General features: G+C 39.7%; 1 protein-coding gene across 1 annotated transcript in view; it reads left to right on the plus strand.

Moving 5' to 3' along the window:
• The window catches only part of cdh13 (cadherin 13, H-cadherin (heart)), a 306,474-nt gene that overhangs the window by 131,535 nt on the left and 156,075 nt on the right, over window positions 1–18,864 (plus strand). Inside the window, exon 5 of the mRNA XM_083974351.1 lies at window positions 3,400–3,522. Within this exon, the coding sequence (XP_083830477.1) occupies window positions 3,400–3,522 (123 nt within the window). The remainder of the gene's footprint in view (window positions 1–3,399; window positions 3,523–18,864) is intronic.

Below are 18,864 nucleotides of genomic sequence, written 5' to 3' on the forward strand. Positions count from 1 at the left end.
TACATGTTACACATAGCTACATGGCTCAGAGAAAGTCAAGCAAGTCAAAGCGGTTCAAGGCTGTATTTGAAACATCACATCATTTTTCTTTGATATGAGCTGATGCTTGTTTGATTATGTATTCCCTCTGACTGCCAAACAGGTTATCGCTGTGTTGTTGGGGGTGATCTTCCATTCAAATAATGTGATGCTCGGCACCTCACTGCTAATGTTCTCATTACTGCTCAGACATGCTGAGAAGAGAAAGCTAGACTGTGTGCATGCATTAATGTGTGTGTGTGAGAGTGAGTGAAGTCATGCGTACATTTGCTTGCCGGCTTTTTCCATGCAGATCCCTGTCTGCTTGTTTCAGCCATATTCTACTGTATGCCTCTTAGTGTGTGTGAGCTATTCAGTGGATAGGATGGAAATACATGTTGGGTTGAGAGCATCATTACATTCGAGTCAGCAGTTCTGTGGGACGGAGACAGACGGGTGTATGGTCCCTGTCAGGAAAAGCTTCTCATGGTATATTTTCAAGGCAGAGAGAAAGAGGGAGAAGGCGGATGATATGATATATGAAACCATTAGGTGCCTAACACCTAAATACTTCAGCTGCATCTGTGCCATTACTGCCATTACACAACGCTCCCGGCTACATGGTGATGGAGAGATAGGAGGACAAAGGAGGAGGAAGACAGAGGAGTGAGATAGAGGGAGAGGAGTGGGATGACCCATGTGATAGAGAGGTTATGTGATGTCATGCATTACTGATAGGAAGAGGAAAGGCTGGTAATGTGATCGTACAGATAAAGGAGGAACCTCTCTTGCTCTCTCTTTCTCTCTCTCTCTCTCTCTCTGATGAATCTCGCGGCCCTGCTCCAGCGCTAATAAAGGAAGTGAAGTGATGTCTTTAGCCACAAATTTTTAGATTAGATTGAAATGGAGGTAATGTCATTACATATGGTATCTTTATAGGATACAGATCACTGACTTCATATGGTACAGTCCCTTCTGTAGATAGGATTTCAAGTAGCAGACAAGTTGAGATCATATCGAACCTATCCTAAATCTGTGACAATCTCTTTGTCCAGGCGCTTGCACCAGCCCTTACTTTTGGTGTGTTAAGTTTCCAAGTCTGTGACCTTTGTTAATCAATTATACCCAATTATGTTTCATAAAAACCATGATCTCATTCTTTCCAAGACGTCATTGTATCATCCGATTAAACCACTGCTAATAAATAATAAACATACTAAAACCAACTTCTTTTCTCAACTAAGGCTTTATTTTTCGTGATAATCCAAAATAATTGTTTTACCAGTTCTTAATACACCTCCTAAAGGGTATTTCCTATTCATACATACCATAGTTACAGCGTAATTTAATGAGGTTATGAGGCAACCTGATGGCTGATTGGTACTGTAAGAGTGTGTGCCACATGGACATGAATACTGTACACTGCCTGAATTTCCTATATTTTTGATGTAATAAAGGCATAAGATGGCCAAAATGATACTGCTATTTATGAATACGGTTAGAAAATGTGAATACTCATACTCTTTTGCAGTTTGAACAGTGAGTTTTAACATCTGATCACCTACTCTCTGCTGATAAATGGTGCTTGTCAAAAACAAGTGCAGAAGAGGTGTGTTTTTTATGTGAGTGTGTACAAGAGAGAAGTTGTGTTAAACTCAAAACAGTTTCTTTTTTTAATCTATTTGCCTGTTATTGTGCTAGCACAATATTAGAGCTACTATTATCAGCCTGTTCATAACACTAGATGAATGATGCAGCTGCGAGACAGTTCATATAGAGAACATCCATCTTTACATATACTTCACCAATATAGTGCTTACTGGCATTTCCAGGAAGACATATCTGTCTGTGTGTTGGCATCTCATCGGGAGTGTGTTGTGTGGAGTGTAGTACTGTACATTACTGTACATTTAGCTCAAGTACAGTCTCAAAGAGCATTTAACATGACTTAAGCTTCAGCATGTTTTACAGTATATAGCACCAACAATTATCAAACCATTAGGTAAACATCACATCATTTAAATACATCAGCAATTCATTTTAACCACAAAAAGCTGTCAGTCTCTGAAAACATCCCTTAAACACCACTGCCCTTTAAAATTAAAGAAGAGTGAATCAGCTCATCACTTCTGCCAAAATGAAATTCATCTTTATCACCCTGAAATCAAGGCAGCTGGAAGCTGTCACTGCAGAGGAGTACACTCAAACTGTGCTAGAGAAATGAGTGTTGCACCTTTACTTATTTGCTGTCTGGCACACAAAAGAATGTCCTACTGTATGTATTTTTTTTTTTTTTTAACTTATTAACTATTATTTTAATGAATAATTATTATCTTCCACCTTATTATCATAAAGTGTTGCTGGGTGTAAAACAAACAAAAGAAAAACTTCAAGCAGAGCAAGAGTTTGGCTAAACTGTACAGGACTGACCCAGGATTAATAGCTGCTTGTTTAATGAATGGATGTTGTATAAACTGGCTTGGTCCCTTAGGTGAATCAGGGGGGATGAGTAGCAATGCTGCAGAGTATAAAGAAGAATAATGCATAAATATGTGGCATGGGCCACACATTTAGAATCACTGTGTAGTGGAGCAGATGAGATGGAGGAGGAGGTGGTGGATGATTAATATAAACAGGCTTTATGGAACCAGGAGACATATAGATATTCAGAGACCTGCCAAGTTTAAAGGTGATGTAAGTTGCGAGTTTAACAAATGTTTATGCAAACACTTAATGGACAACTTTATCTTAAACATCTGTTTATTTATAGGATCACACTTCTTCCCTTGACAAGAGCTGTCACCATTGATGGAAACCAACACCAATGTTAACTCTTGTTTTGCTTCTATTTCTGTGTCTGCTTTTCCTTTACTCTAATGAGCTTGGCAATAACAAGTCTCATCTTAAACAATAAATGTTAAAGCATCACAATGTATACTAAACTCTCAGGCTAGGCATGACAAGTTTATTTGTATAACCCATTTTTACAAACAAGAAAACAGTTTACAGTATAGAATATGGAATAAATTGGGATTTTTCAGTCAAGGAAGAGCTGATGAAGGCGGCTTCTTGTGGGCAGGCTGGTCCATAAGCAGGGAGGGCAGGCTGGTTTAGGAGCAGAGGAAAGGGGGTTGATGCAGGTGGTGGTTGGTGCAGACGGATGGAGCTCTGGAGTCTGAGAAATCTGTGACAGATGGAGAGTGAGAGACACCAAGGCCAAAGTAAAACAGATAATGACAAGACAGGCACTTTACATCCATTTCAGGGTGTGCAACAGCACAGAATTTGAACCACACTTTTAGGTGACCAAAAATGAGATCAGAGATCTGAACACCAGCTTCATATTTGAAAATAAACTCCCTTATCTTTTCATCCACACAGCTGGAAGTGTCAACCACAGACTTTGCTGGAAACATCGTGGATGGACCTACTTCGCTAGTGATCACTGTCATCGACCAGAATGACAACCGGCCTATCTTCAAAGAGACACGTTATGCAGGAGAGGTGCTTGAAGGATCCCCTACAGGTTAGTGACACTGTTATATTGAAGTACTCTGAAGAGAACAGGGCTATTATTGGATTTAGGTGGACAGCAGGATCACACACTATGATTGCTACACTCGAGATATCTTTGATCCTGGGTGTAGTGAGGTTGTGTTGATGACATTTACACTGGCTGAATCAGGTGGGATTTTTTTTATGTTCAGTTGAGATGTTGCATTCAGAGTCACATTTCACACTGTTAAAGCAATACGTTTACTTAAACACCATACACCAACTTGTTTAATGAAAGCACTAAACGTCTGGATGCAGTTTTACCATTCACATTGTCTTGCAGAGGTATTTCAGCAGATGCTGTGGCCTACATGAGATCTTTGTGTATTTTTAACAACACTCTCATTTGTGACTAACTTTTAATGACAATGTTAGCCTGGCAAACACATTCACCTTGAGGACCCGCATCTTGTAAGGCTGAACATAATGAATATTGCATTTAATTCATATTTAAGTTAACTATAATGCTTTATTTATCAAACACTGCATCACAGTTGAATGTGATAACAGCACTCTCCATACAGTGACCTGCAAAGGATAAGTACAAAATTCAAGTAATAATGCTTTAATAATGCCTTTTTATTCATAAGTGAACATTGGTAAGAAAATCCACATTCACTTTGAATCAGCACAGATTCTTACTTCACATATTTTTTTCAGAATACTTGTTCCAAGCTTCTTGCCACAGTCCTTCTTTAAATTTACGCTGCCTGTGTCCTTTGACTCTTCGTGTTTTCCCAGACTGACTGTGGTATTCAGATCAGGCCTGTGTTTCACGCCTCCTTGTTTTCAATTCTGGCTCTATGTTTGAGGTCACTGTCATGCTACAGAATGAATTTGGGATGTGTCCCAGATGGTACTGCATGATGGATAGCAATCTAAACATATAAGGTATCTACAACCTGCACAGTAGATATATTACAAAATTCAACAAAATAAACACAAATTGATAAAATAAGTAAAACAAAGGTAAATAATAGATAAATAAAGTGATTGCAAAATTCTATGTCCGGATGGCTGTAGCTCATATGCAGCAGATCAACAAACAATAGCAGGGTTTGTGAATCCTCATTTTCACTTGTCCTCAGACAAGAAACAGACCTCCAAGTTACTCACAAAGATGTGAGGTCTGTTGTTAAATGATGAATGGATGAGGTAAGATTTTAAAGTGCATCGTCAGTTACGGTAGAAAGACTCTATAAAAGTGCAGGGCATTCATAATTTTACTCCAATTTTCCTGCACACAAAATCTTATGACAGCAAAATATCGACTCTACTCACAATAGTTGTAGGAACCCTTGTAAAACACTTATCACACCCTGTCCTTAGTCTTGTCGTCTCTGGTGAGACAACAGCTGAACTGAATGACACTGATCAGAGGGGGAACAGACAGTTTGCCATGTAACAAGAAGATATCCAAAAGTGGACATTTCTATTTTGGTATCTCTTCAGCTGAAGTTTTGCTTGTAACTTAACAGCTAATGTGAACAGGTTGACAAACTGGGTTTTATCCTCCTCTTTTATAGTGATACGATGACAGTCCAGCTGCACTGCAAATTGTCCTTATCCTCCAAAATGACCATAAAGTTGAATCAACACCTCTCTAAAGCAGAAAAAGAGAACATTATAAACAATATGAAGGAGGGTTGCATGCTAAGCTGCATTAATTTTAGTTGTGCAGTGAGTGTGCTGACTAAACTGACAGCTGAGTCATAAATTATCAATGTTCTTTTTTGACAACTTTCAGCTTATCTGAGGTAGAGGAGCTGCTCTGTCATCCTTTCAAATCATACCTCAGTGTTAACATCTCATGGTCCACTGTTATAAGATAAATCATTTTGAGGCGTGGCTTGGCTGAGCTGCTGACAAGATTCTTCACCTCTGTGTTTTTTTTTTCTGTAAATCATTTTCTCTCATATGCCTTTGTCATTGGCAACAGTCATTTTTCCTTTTTGCTTCTCCGAGTGTTATCACTGTTGTTTTTGTTAAGGTGAGATTTGCATCCTTATTGGGATAGAATACTAATAATTTATTTCAGGAAAGCTACTTTGCTAACCTCACATAACTTTGGTGTAACCTTATATGCCCATTGGTGTGTGGGCCGTGTCTTTTTAAGCAGAGTAAATCAGAGTCAAAAATATTTTTTTTATTCTGCCAACGTACAGCTGTGGTGTGAATGACTGTCATCCACCATACGATGGTTATATATGACTTGCTGCTTGGGTGAGAATTGAGGAGGCGTCCACATCCTGGAGAGCCTGTCTGCTGCTCTTAACTGCCAGGTTGTATTTTACTGTCATTGGTGAATGCTTTCCTTGCTGTTGTTGATTTATTTTCTGGACCTGCAACATTGTTGCACAATATTTTCTTTGATGATGGCGCTTTATGGTTGACCTATTCTGTAGTGTTCTGCTCTCAGAAATAATAGCTTTTTTTTCTTTTTTTTTTAACCAGTTCTTACAGTAATACACACTCATTAAGGGTATTTTCTATTCATACATACAATAGTTACAGCGTAATTTAATGAGCAAAACTCAGTTGTTCATGAGGCAACCTGATTGGTAAGAGTGTGTGCCACATAATACTGTACATTGCCTGAATTTCCTATATTTTTGATGTAATAAAGGCATAAGATGGCCAAAAAGGAGCATTTTCTAAGTGTAGGGATTTGTTGTTGAAATACAGTTAGTGGATGTAGTTCAGAGCCATCAGGTTAAAAGTAGAAAGGACAGAAAGTAAAATGGAAAGCTGTAAGACAAAAAAACTGTAAAGCCTCTCACTATGTTTGTTCTCACATCATTAACTCAGAAAGCCAACAGACACAAACCTTAATCACCAACAGAGCTTCACAGATAAGAGGGATCAGTCAACACACAGGCAGAGTTAGAACACGCACATGCGCGCGCGCGCACGCGCGCGCACACCCCCACACACACACACACACACACACACACACACACACACACACACACACACACACACACACACACACACACACACACACACACACTCACACACACACTCACACATGCAGAGCTTTCCTTGGAGACATTTTGAGTGGTTGTCAACGTTATGCTGAACTTGTATCATGAATTGCTAATACATTTATTGCTTATGCAATGGTATATATTTGGTAAGCACCAGCATGTCATTACAGGCTATAGAGAGTGAGATAATAGGCTGACAAACGTGCACAGTTGAATGTTGTTTGAATAATGCAGTCAAACAAAGAGTGTACATATATTGATGTTTTGACAGTGCAATAACAGGGCTGAAATGAGGGAATCACATAGTCGGAAATTTCACTGTATAGCAGCGATGCAAATAAAAATACCAAGTGATAGCCTCTTTCATTCCATCCTTGCATGGAAATGTGGATTCCTGAATGCGTTGGTGTAATTTTGGCCTATCTGCACATTCCCAATCATACATGCAACCTCACAAAGTGTCTGCATGTGAGGTTTACAAGTCCATGTGTGCATCTGTGTGCATTTTTGTAGTCGGGTACCAATGAGGAAATGAGCCCACTGGGAGCGAATCAGAAATATGACAAATCCCCAGCAGGAGAATCTCTCATTGGCTTGGCCCCACTGAGGACCAGACCTCCAAAAACACCTGAATCATCACTCTCTGTAGTAGTTTTAGCCCTGACTCTGTTTAGTAGACAAGTTAACTCAGACTTCTGCTGGCTCAGCACCACTACATTTTTAAAAAACTAATTTTACATTACTGGGCTTGATCTGATATCATCCACGAGGGACCTTCTTGCAACTTGGGCTGATAGAATTTAATTTGATATTAAATGCAATTATATTATACTGTATTTTGTGATATGCTATATATCTCAAAGACACCCAGTAAAGGTTTTTATAACCCGAGTTCTCCGTATAGAGCTATTTCCTGAGTGGATTAAAGCCTTGTTGAATAAACCAGAGTGAGCAAAACAAAATGAACTGAAGTTTATTTTATTTTCACTATGTTGCGGTCTGACAGCTCCTTGGTACTTTAGTTGCCACGGATGCCAGATCTAATTGAGCTCAGTGATAAGATGAAGGCTGCAGCTCTGAAGACTGGTTTTTGCATATGTCTGCGAATCTGTGTACTAAATAGTCTACTTAGCCAACATGTCAGTGCAGCCCCAGTTATCTGTCTAGGAATGAATCAATCATTTAAAATAAATGTAACAACCTCTCAGGTCTCTATAGACTTCCTGATCAGTAGCAGAGGGCTAGTAGATTGTTTTGTGTGAGTGTGTCACTCAAAAAATCTCAGATAACTAGATGGTCAGACATTGTACATCTTTTATTGTTATTAACAATATTCACAGTAGTTGTTGTCGGTTAGCAGAGCCACGTTAACAGAGATGCAGTCCATCAGATTTGAAGGACAAGTAATGAAGTGACAGGGATGCCAAGATGTCTCTTAAATAGAAGAAGTGCTGCCTGCTGCTTCATAGCGAGCTGCAACTTCGGAAAATATTATAAATCTGCAGTAACTGATTTTTCAGCCACACGGGAGCAGAGACGCCATCATCTTTTAAGTTAATATGGCGAACAGATTTCCTGTTTACACATCTAACAGATACAGAGCACACGGTCGTTCTTTTGGAGTCATCTTTCTAGCCATCAGGTGAATGTAAGCCCAATATTGACTCTACTCTTAGCCCTGTTTTTGATCTCTACCAGCCCCTGAGGGAAATAAATGCTCCTCTATGTTCTAGTCACTTTGTCTGGCTTTAGCACTGCTGAACACGGTTGTTTGCTGCAGTCCAAAACGACACTGACAGAGCAGTGAGTCAACCAAAACACTAAATTCAGGAAAAACTAAAATAATGCGCTGAAAGACACTGTAAAGCAGTTGAACTCACAAACAGTCATGTCATCCAGTCGTTGACGCAAAAGAAATAATATTTTTTTTGTTTTGTTTTTTTTACATTGTGGTGGCTCTTGAAGCGACCAGTAAAGATGTACTAGATGGTGGTGGTGACCTTGTTGTGCATCTTGTGGAACATGGAGAATTTCTTCTATAAGCATTGTTTTAAAAATACAGGCACATTTCTTAACTTGGCCTTGTTTCAAACCACACAAGGATTTCAGGGCATAATGATAAATCCCTTCAAGGTGAGTCATGTGAGCGTAACCCAAAGGAGCCATACCACCTGGGAGGGTTACTCCCAAGGGACAAACAAGCAAGAAGGAAGAAACGCAATGAAAAACCTTTTCTTATAAATATGTGTGTGGGGAAAAAAATATCTTCCTTTCTACAACCGACTTCTGTAGTCAGTTGACATCCATTTTTCCCCACAAATGCCTAGATGAGGTCACCAAGTTGAATTCATCCTTTTCAACGTTTTTGACTTGCTTTTACAGGAAATAATTTATCATAGAACACTTTTATTCCTGTGTGAATGTGGCTGAACTCTTGTTCTTGACTTGAGCTTTTACTGACAAATTGAGCTCACCAACATGTTATCTTTTTTCACTTTCAAATTCTCTGCTTTTCCAGTTAAATTATAGACTAAAAGTTCATATGCTGCAATATTCCCTCATGTTTTATACATTTGTGTGCTCTTTCATGATTTAGCACCAGTACTATAATGTAAAACCTTCAAGTGCATAAAGTTATACTATAGTGAGAGACACATGTTTTGTGCATTACATACTGTATGGCCATATGCTTTTTGCAAGTAAATATGCTTGCATGTGTACTTCCACAATGTATGTGTGTGTGTGTGTGTGTGTGTGTGGGTGGTGTGTGATCTGTAGCAGCATGGCTTGTGGTTACACAATAGTGGCTGGGCAGCAGGGGAAGCTGTAGGGGAGAATGTCACAGTGCTCTGACATTTCTGTGCAAACTGATAACAAAAGCAGCCAAAGCCTGAGACTCCTAGCAAGCCCTCTTCTTCCTGTCTGTTTACTCCTCCACTTATTTTTTTCCCCCCTCTTTATCTCTCACATTCTCTTTTGCCTCCATGCCCTGCCTTCCCCAGGGGTTTGTGTACACATCACCCTACATTTTCTCACAACTTGGACATATTTGCTTTTTCACTGCTTTCTCCATCATTGCCCTGTTTCCCAACTTTTTAGAACTACAGATATTGGCGTACTTACTTTTGCTGCGCTCCACTGGCGGTTTTCTGATTTTGCTTTGACAGGATCATTACTTTCTGAAGTAGCCTACTGGTGACTAACAACGGTGTTCAGTATTTTGCCGACAGTTATTTTATTTTTTATTTACTTATCCAGACTGTAAGAAAAAAACTGTCAACTGACATTTTTTGTTTGTTATTTTGTTTTCCATTTCCATTTCCGTTTTCCATTGAAGGAGCAGTTGTTCAGTTTTTTTTCTTATCGTCAACAAATGCAATAAAAAGACCAAAAACCAAATATGAGCTTAATTTTCTCAAAATAAAAAGGCTCAGTAAGTTTTCACTGTTCATTTTATCAGATATAACCCACACAGCAGTAGCATGCAGATGACTGGTCATGTTCAGTATCAGATAAATACATATCTAGTGAGTATTACAGTAATAGTAGCAGGGATGTCTTACTGTAGTTACCAATATGAATTAAACTTTTATACCTCTGTAAACCGCAACAAAGAAACATGTTACCTACTGCAGTGGGATATTAACACCAACACTACATTTACATTTTTTCCACATTATAATAGACTGCATATTCAATATTTCTATTACAACAAAACAGTTTAGGTTTAGAATTATGTAAAAAAAAAAAGAAAGAAAAAAAAAAGTCTGTACTGTGTTTGGGTCACTACATGTTGACAAAATGTACTGTAAGCAACTGAAACGAGAATCAATTTTTCAGTGAATGTTTCCATGATTTGTAGTAAATAGACTAAAACATGCATACATGAGTTTTTAGGTGATGCTGTCTGAATACTGTGTAATTTCTCAGAGAGCAAGATTTCTCCCCATTTCTTTTTGGAGCCATTGTGGCAACATCAACAAAACAGTAACATCACTGAAAGCCATCCATCGTAGGAATGGATTTACAGACCAAAAACATTTGATCTAAATTTTAGGGGAGGAATGGAGTGACGCTAGAAAATAGCTGGTGTACGACTGTCATGTTTTGTGGTAATTTGTGTTTATCTTTCCTGCGCCAACAGCAAGCAGACAAGTTAAATCTAGCATCTAGGTGATATATCTTGTGTAATTGGACATGATGTGGTATAAATTAAGATATTACTCATAGCCGAGTCTCTGTTTCTGTTCCAGACTAATTTGTGTTTATATCAGAAGTAATTAAGGCCTGAGCTCCTGCTGTGATGTGGGAGAGGGATGGATCTGGTTTGCCGTTGTGCTCCGCTCCCTGCTCTCTCACACAAACACACCCGGCTGCGTATTTACAGCTTGGGGGGTGGACAAAACATGGACAAAAAAGACCCCACGTCATGTGTCATTTTATATTAACATACGGTAAATGAAATGAAATATAATACACCTGTTTTATAGACATTGTCACTTAAATGGTGGCTGTGTTCAGTTTAGGTGTTCTTGCACCAAGGTCCTGGATTGTGCATGCTGTGTCACCGTTACTGCTCACTGGGATACAGTAAATGAAATGGAATAATCACTATTGTTACAGTATCACACATGTGCTTTCCCTGCTGTTGTGCTGGAGGGGCTGCAGTGACCTCCATATTTATCAGAAAGGTTCACAATTGGGTTTAAATGAAAGCTTAGAAGGTCACCTTTAAAATGACACCAAACACAATATTATTGAACATTGAGAAAAGTCCTAAACCAGGCTCTGCACCTGCGTCTAACATGCAATTTTCCTTAGGGGGTTGATAACCAAAATTTAGCTACTCACCTGGAAAGGCTATCATACAAAAAAATTATCTACAGAATTGTGAAATGTTGGCCTCCAGCCCATGCACTAAACTAGATGAATTAGATAATATAAGATTTAAGATCTTTTTTTACACAGGTAAATAACACAGAAAAATATCATGGTAAGTTCCCACTGTCATTCTCCCAAGGTAGACACGATTATATAAAACACACACATTTCAGAGTGTGTGTGTGCGCTGTTCCTCTCCTCACCACATCGCCATTCTCCATAGCTGCTTACCCAGTTCACCCATGGGGCCCTGTTTTTATGAACCCGTGGTGCCGCGAGCAGTCGAGGTGGATACGGTGCAGTGACTGTGTTTGTTTGCTCTCACGGTTACAGCAGATACATGTCAGCTTGGCACTGCTGGAACAGGGTCAGGAGAAATACATTGTCAGTGGGTGTTTGAGGCGTTGACATCAATCACGACCAATAAAAATCAGCACCTGTGAGCTAATGGTTTCATGGGGGAGAGGAGAGAGAGATGGACCAGCTGCTCCCTAGAGAGAAAACTGATATTCTCTCCGGAATAACGAGGAGCAGAAGTGGAAACTGTACAAGGTGTCCTAGCTCTGCCAAAACAAACATGATTTACATCCAGAGTTCTGCTATATAACATGATCATCATGGTCATAGTCCCTTCTTCTTTTGCAAGTACAGCTGAAGCAGCTCTGTAAGGCTGTTCTTTGATCTAAGGTTACACTGAGGAAAATGTTACAGTCAACATGCTCACAAATGACAATAATATCGTGACATTACATTTGGCAGAAATAACGTTAACAATTTTATCCCCCTTAGTTTAACATGCTACTGTAAGATTTATATGGCTAAGGCTGATTGGAATGAGTCGATCATTTTGCAAGCACTCAAAAGACCCAGGGTTAATACAGTACAGTTCATCGTGATGGGAATGTAAATTCCTGTGAGAAAGTTAAAGGAAATCCATCCAACAGTTGTTGATACATTTTAGTCTGGACCAAAGTGGTTGTCCTAATTATTGATCTTGTCACCCTAGAGCCTCATCGTTACTGTCGCTAAAATAAAATTCAGTGATGCTTTTGTTTGAGTCTCTGGACGGCTCATGATGGTGTAGAGTAGCGGAGGGATATTTCAAATCAAAGCAATTTAATTGATTTATTGTAGCATTTTGGCGTTGATTTTAATTTGATTTTGATTTTGTCTAATATTACAGGATAAAAGTGCAAAACCCATGACTGTTTTGACTGACTGCTTTTCGAAGAAAATTCTGCCTGACACTTCACAAGCAAATATTGTTTATGCAAACCGACAAAAAATCCCATTAGACCCTTAACATGTGCTCACTTGATACACATCAGTCAAATAGCTTTACTGATTATTAATCATCAATGGTTTGTTGTGCATGCAGCTATTTGCTGAAAGATGGATAGTGAAGTGAAACTGGCAAGGGATTAGTAAAAGTGGTATATTTTGGTCTGTGTGGGTGAAAAAGCCAGAGGCAAAAAAAAGAAAGAAAAAAAAAGACTGACATAAAAAGTGGAGTAGATTGCTGCTGACACACAGTGTAGTACAAATACTTCCTCCACAACAGCACGGCCACATTCAGAAAAAAATATGAAAATTGGACCCGGGGAGCAGAGCACATGGTGGCCAGACTTGCTTTATGCTGACCACTTGCCTGGAACCATTTGTCGCTTGTCTGCACCTGGAGCCTGCATACGGCTGCAGCATTGTCTAAACTGCAGTCATTAATACGGTCGCTGTCCTGTGGCGGCGTTCTGTTGTTGACGCCGGCTCCCCCGCTGTGGTCCAGACTGGACCCTCGTCCTGCCAGCATGCAGGAGCATAACACTCAGCAGAATCGAAGCTGAAACAAAATGCTTATCTAGTAGCTATAGGACTGGCACCTTTGGTAAGTTTGTAGAAGGCTAGTGGAAGAATTTAAGGTAAAGGGCCGGTGAGGTGACCAACCAAGACATTCATTCAGGAAATAGATAATGATTCAGCTGAGAGAATACATGAAAACCGGCAGGTAATTTGTAGCATGATAGTGCATTATGGTCTTTGTCTCTCTCCCCCTCTCTCTCTCTCTCTCTCTCTCTCTCTCTCTCTCTCTCTCTCTCTCTCTCTCTCTCTCTCTCTCTCTCTCTCTCTCTCACTCTTGCTTTCTTTCCCTTTTCCCTTTGTTAACTGGAGAACAGTCTGTCCAGCACCCTACCTGGTGACCCGCTGTCCCACAATGCCTCATTATCAGCTTGTCAGGCTGAGAAAGCCTGGCAAATTAATGCCCAAGGTATCTACTGAGGCTGCTGCCCAATTAACTTGGGGGCATTGTTGTGTTAGGATAAATGAGTTTTTCCCCCCCTGTACATGTTGCCATTTGGTTCAGTGAAGTAATAAGTCCACCTGGTCAACTTTTATTTTCCTCTAATTACTTGGGGACTCATGTTTAGTCTCGGTGAGTTCCAGTGTCTAAACTGAAAATGATTAGATGGTATGCCAGTGACATTTTCAAATTAAAGATTTTATGCTGTATGGCGAGTGATTGAAAGAGTCACATCTGCATTCGAAACACATCAGTGCAGCACGATGTTAGTCCCTGTGGTCAGTGGATAGAAATGCTAGCTGCAATCCAGTGAGAAAGTCTTAGGGTATTCACTCATTTATATGCATCTGTTCTCTTTTCACCAGTAAGGCATCATTGATTTTCCTTAGCCTCCTTAACTGAGCTATCTTCTTTTGAATTACCATAGGGAGCAATATGCATTACACCACTGAGAGGAAAAAATTGCATTCTAAATAGGCTTTATTTTCAATAGTGATTTGATCTGAATATATGTGAATGGGATTTTATTTGAATACATTTCTGTGGTTTGGAGTAAATTATTTTGCTCCCTTATGGGCTTTATGTGGTTCAGTGCGTCATTCCAAAGCTAAATAGCATCAACATCCATCTCTCGCTCTCACAGCCCTCTGTCACTCCCCCCCCCCTCCTTCCCCTCCCTCTCTCTCACCTCTCTTTTTCATGCATGAGTGTTGTGTAGATGAGAATTTATTCCTAATTTCAGAGAGAGACTTGAGCAAAACTATAGTTGTAATATCGTGTCCTGCACTGTATGATGGTGTGAGGATTGGGAATTCAAGGTGAGACAATGGCTCAACTCTTTGCTTCTCTGGTGGCTGTTCCAGTACTTGAGTGTGGCTAATCTGTTCAAGAATTTCTCTTCTCTTTTGTTCCTGACACAAAGTCCCATATCAGCTCTGGCTTGATTGTCTAGCCCTCCCTCCGGTTCGGCAGGGACCTACTCCTCTCACTCACACACATTCTGAAAACCCTCAGAGTCCAACCAGACAAACCAATCTCTCCCCATCGCCCCATTTTTGCTTCCCCTCCCTGACAAGAAAAGACAGCAGTTGCCCCTTTTGAAAACCCCCATTGCACTCCAGGTTCTCCAATTTAGATTATCTCCCCTCTTTGTTTCACACGAATGATCCCAGCCATCGTAGCCTGGAAACCAGCTCCTTAGACGTCAGCGATTTTTAAAGCTTTTTTTTTTTTACAGAAAAATGTTTCCAAAGAGAAAACGTCTGAGCATAAAACATGTACAGGTTGCTGGTTATGTTGCAGTAGTTACTCTGTACCAATTTATGATGTGTCAATGAAGGATAGAGCGACATGTTTGTCAGAAATATGAAGTGGCACACAGATGTTCTGTACAGAACTACCTTCTTGTGTCTTTTCTCCATCACTATGATCCACACTGAGATCTACAGTATCAGATAGATTGACATGCAATTTGATGCTCATATTCATTACACCCAGAGGATGGAGCTTGACTTGGGGATCACCATTCTTTGCCAGACTTTTTAACTTACCCCAGAACATGCAGTAAGGTTATTATTTTATGTTGTGCATTTAGCTTGGATATAGCTGCAGAGTAATTTCACCTCAGAGAATAAAGTTTACATTAAAGAAAACATATTTCTTACCATCCCTGACTTTACAACAGCCAAGGTCAGTATGATCTAGATATGTAGCCTATAGCACCACTGTTTTCAGATATAACCAGTTTTTTTTGTAGAGCAGATGCCAGTAAGCTGAGATTCCCTCCATAATTTCATGTAACATGACCACAAAACTGAAACTGATCCCAGGTAAAAGCTCCAAACAGACTGCCTTATATAATATCCAGATATATTAGATGATATAGATGCAGTCTCACTCCCTTATCATGAGCACATATCCACATATGATACAGTATCCCCTTCTTTCTTGCCTTTCAATTTCAGCTGTTTTTTATTTAACGTGATACCTACAAGCAGATGGAAAGTTAAGGAACGGTGTATTTATAGCTTGTTTACACATAGGACATCTCAAAGGATAAAGAAACAAGGACTTCAAGATTTCTTTTTCTTTCTCTAATGAATGTAGAAATGTCAAAGGATTCTCATTAAGCTCATGGTTACCATCACCCAGGCTTACTGAAAGGGCCAAGAACGATATTGTCATGTTTGAACTAGAGTAGATGTTGACTCACAAACATCCTCACAAAGCTCATCCGTCTTCTGAGTAGTTCTTTCATTAAGACACAGGTCTGTGTACGCCATTCAAATGATAATATGATTGGAGGAGACAGTGTCCTCCATCAAGTCAGCCTGTTGTACTCCTCCCGCACACCATCTCCTACTTATTCCAAATTACTGCTGCATCCCGCTGTGGTTGAGTGCAGGGCCGGTTTTAGCTATGGGCAATGTGGGCGACCGCCCAGGGCGCAATCTTTGTGAGGGCGCACGAGCGCTCTCCAAAAAAAAAAAAAAAAAAAAAGAGACAAAACGAAACTCGCCGTCAAGTTAGTGGAGTGGTCGCTGGGGCGCCCCTATGTCACGTTACCTTGCTGCTGAGAGTCATAGGCCTACAGGTTGTGTGTGTGTCAGGAGAGGCGAGGGGGGCGGGGGGGTCAACTCGCGACTGCTGAGGTCTCACGTCGGATGCTCCGCCGGCCCAGAGGGCTCTCATACGGGGGAAAGAAAGGAGGGTTAAGCGCTAAACTCCTCGCCCTGAAGTTGGCTTCATTTTGGTAATGTTGCTATGGGATGCCCAGCAGCAATATTCCTCTTCTTCCTCTTCAATGTCCGGTCTCTGGTAAACAACATGAATGAACTGTGACAGGATCATGTGTTAAAAAGGATCCTGGACTGTCATGATGTTTGTAATGAGCTGGTTTAACAGCAACGTCACGCTGTTTCCAAAACCACACCGACTTCAGCAGAGAAGTGAGTTCTTTATACAGTCTATGGTTTAAGCACATTTTTAGTTTAGCCTACAGATGGAATAGTGGTTCCTGTCATTACTTTATATTCAAAATATCATCATGTTGCTGGCCCTACACTCACAAACAAAAACTATTTTAAATTGTGTATTTTTTAGAGGTTCAGAGGTAGTCAAGCTGCTCAGTTTTAATATAGCCTAAGCCTATACTTTTATGTGATTGGCTATTTTAAAAAATCATTTAAATATGGCTGGATGATCAATAACAAATTAAACAGTGGTTTGACAAATTCAAACACATTTATTGATGATTTAATTTAAAGGAACCACGGTAGCCTATAAGATCATGTGTAAGATCAAATTCAGTGTTAAAGGCGCTCAGGCAGGTGATTTTGAAATACGCTAAAAGTAATCCAGAAAGTACTATTAGTATTAATTTACTTGAGTTATAGAAATGCATTACAGATTACATATTTTGGGACATGTAATCAGTAATCTGTGGGGGAATACATTTTAAAAGAACCCCCCCAACACTGATTATAATATATTCTTGTGTTTGTTCGTTGGTGGGGGTTTTTTTTTTGGGGGGGGGGGGGGGGCCCCAAGGGATGGTTTCGCCCAGGGCGTAAAACTAGCCAGGACCGCCTCTGGTTGAGTGAATCTGTGCTGTACATGTATCACTAAGAGTCTCCTATGACTGCCCCTACTCCCCTTTTCCTGTCTCATCTTCTGCAAAAGTCTTGCCTTTTTTTTTTTTTTTTTTCGTAGATAATGGTAAGTAGTCCACCACTGTGTATCTGGGCTTTCGCATGGAGAAGCAACAGATCATCAGAAAGCTCTTTGATTGAGTATTGATCTGGGATTGTCAGACAAGCAAAGATGACGAAGTTCACACATGAGCACAAGGCAGTAGCCTGCTGTGCATTTTCTGCTGTAATCAGTCCTGCAGGGCAGAGAGATGTGTCCATCACTCAGGAATTACAGAGTGTTGTCATCACTGTGGTGAGCTGTGATCATGGTCCCCACTCTTGTCAAAACATGTTGTGCTGTTAATGAAATTGTCAAATCCTCAGTATTACTGTACACCACATGCTGTAAACCACCTTTAAGCAATGGAATTTTTGTAATCAAACCATGGATAGAAAATCAATCGGATTGGGACAATGTGTAACACGAGTGTTATAGAAAAGCTCACACGGCAGTAACTACCTGTTATGGAAGTATGGCTGTATTGATAAGAGGTTTGAGATGGGTGTAGCCATGTGAAGTGATGGCAAGATAGATTTTGGTGGGTTTCTTCTCTTCTCTTCATTTATTTCTATTTTCTCTCTGACAGCTTGAAAAATGGTTTGGCAATGAAAATAAAACATATAGAGCTTGATAAAAATAGAATGCTGTCAGAGTCATATTTCCCTGAAGCTTTATAAAAATTGCTTTTTCTGCATTCATTTATCAACAAATGCAGTGGTTTGTTTAGTCCCAAGAGGAAGCACTGGTGCAGTATTTATGTTCTAGACACACAACAGAGAACCTTCTAATTGACTCTAGGAATGCTTTTCTGGTTTTGAGCACTGGTAGTAATTTTGGCATCTGAATTGATTCCAGAAAGACTTAGACAGTAATTGAAACAATAACTGTGGTGAGCAAGCATATTTTATTCATAATTATTGACAGATCAAGGTCATAAAAACTATTTTACAGGCTCTTATCTAATAATGGATGTTATGTAACACACACACACCATTTTATCTCAACCTGTTACCTCACAATATGTTAATTATACAACAAAGTTGCCATTATCACAAAATTATATTCACATGTTGATAAGCAATAAAGTCAAAGATACTATATTAGTGTCGCTGGGAAACAACAGCAAATTCAATCAGATAGTATCACAAGACGTTATTGCAGACACTTTGCAGCCTGAATGCAGGAACATATTATGTGAACAATAATGAGAGTTAAAACTGAAATCACAAGTGTAAAACCAAACAAATTGGATGGAAAAAATAAGGTTTTTAGTGTATTTTACAACTGATTTTAAAACTCAGGTCAAAACTGACCCTAACACAAGAGATGGTAGTAGAAAGCTAACACAAGACGAAGGTTAAATCAGAGCTTCGTGTTCATTTCCATCATGTTTAGTCAGCTTTAATTTTCAGTCAGTTGTTAATGACTTAATTG

The sequence above is a fragment of the Trachurus trachurus genome, assembly GCF_905171665.1.
Source record: "Trachurus trachurus genome assembly, chromosome: 6".
In the NCBI taxonomy this organism is placed as follows: domain Eukaryota; kingdom Metazoa; phylum Chordata; class Actinopteri; order Carangiformes; family Carangidae; genus Trachurus; species Trachurus trachurus.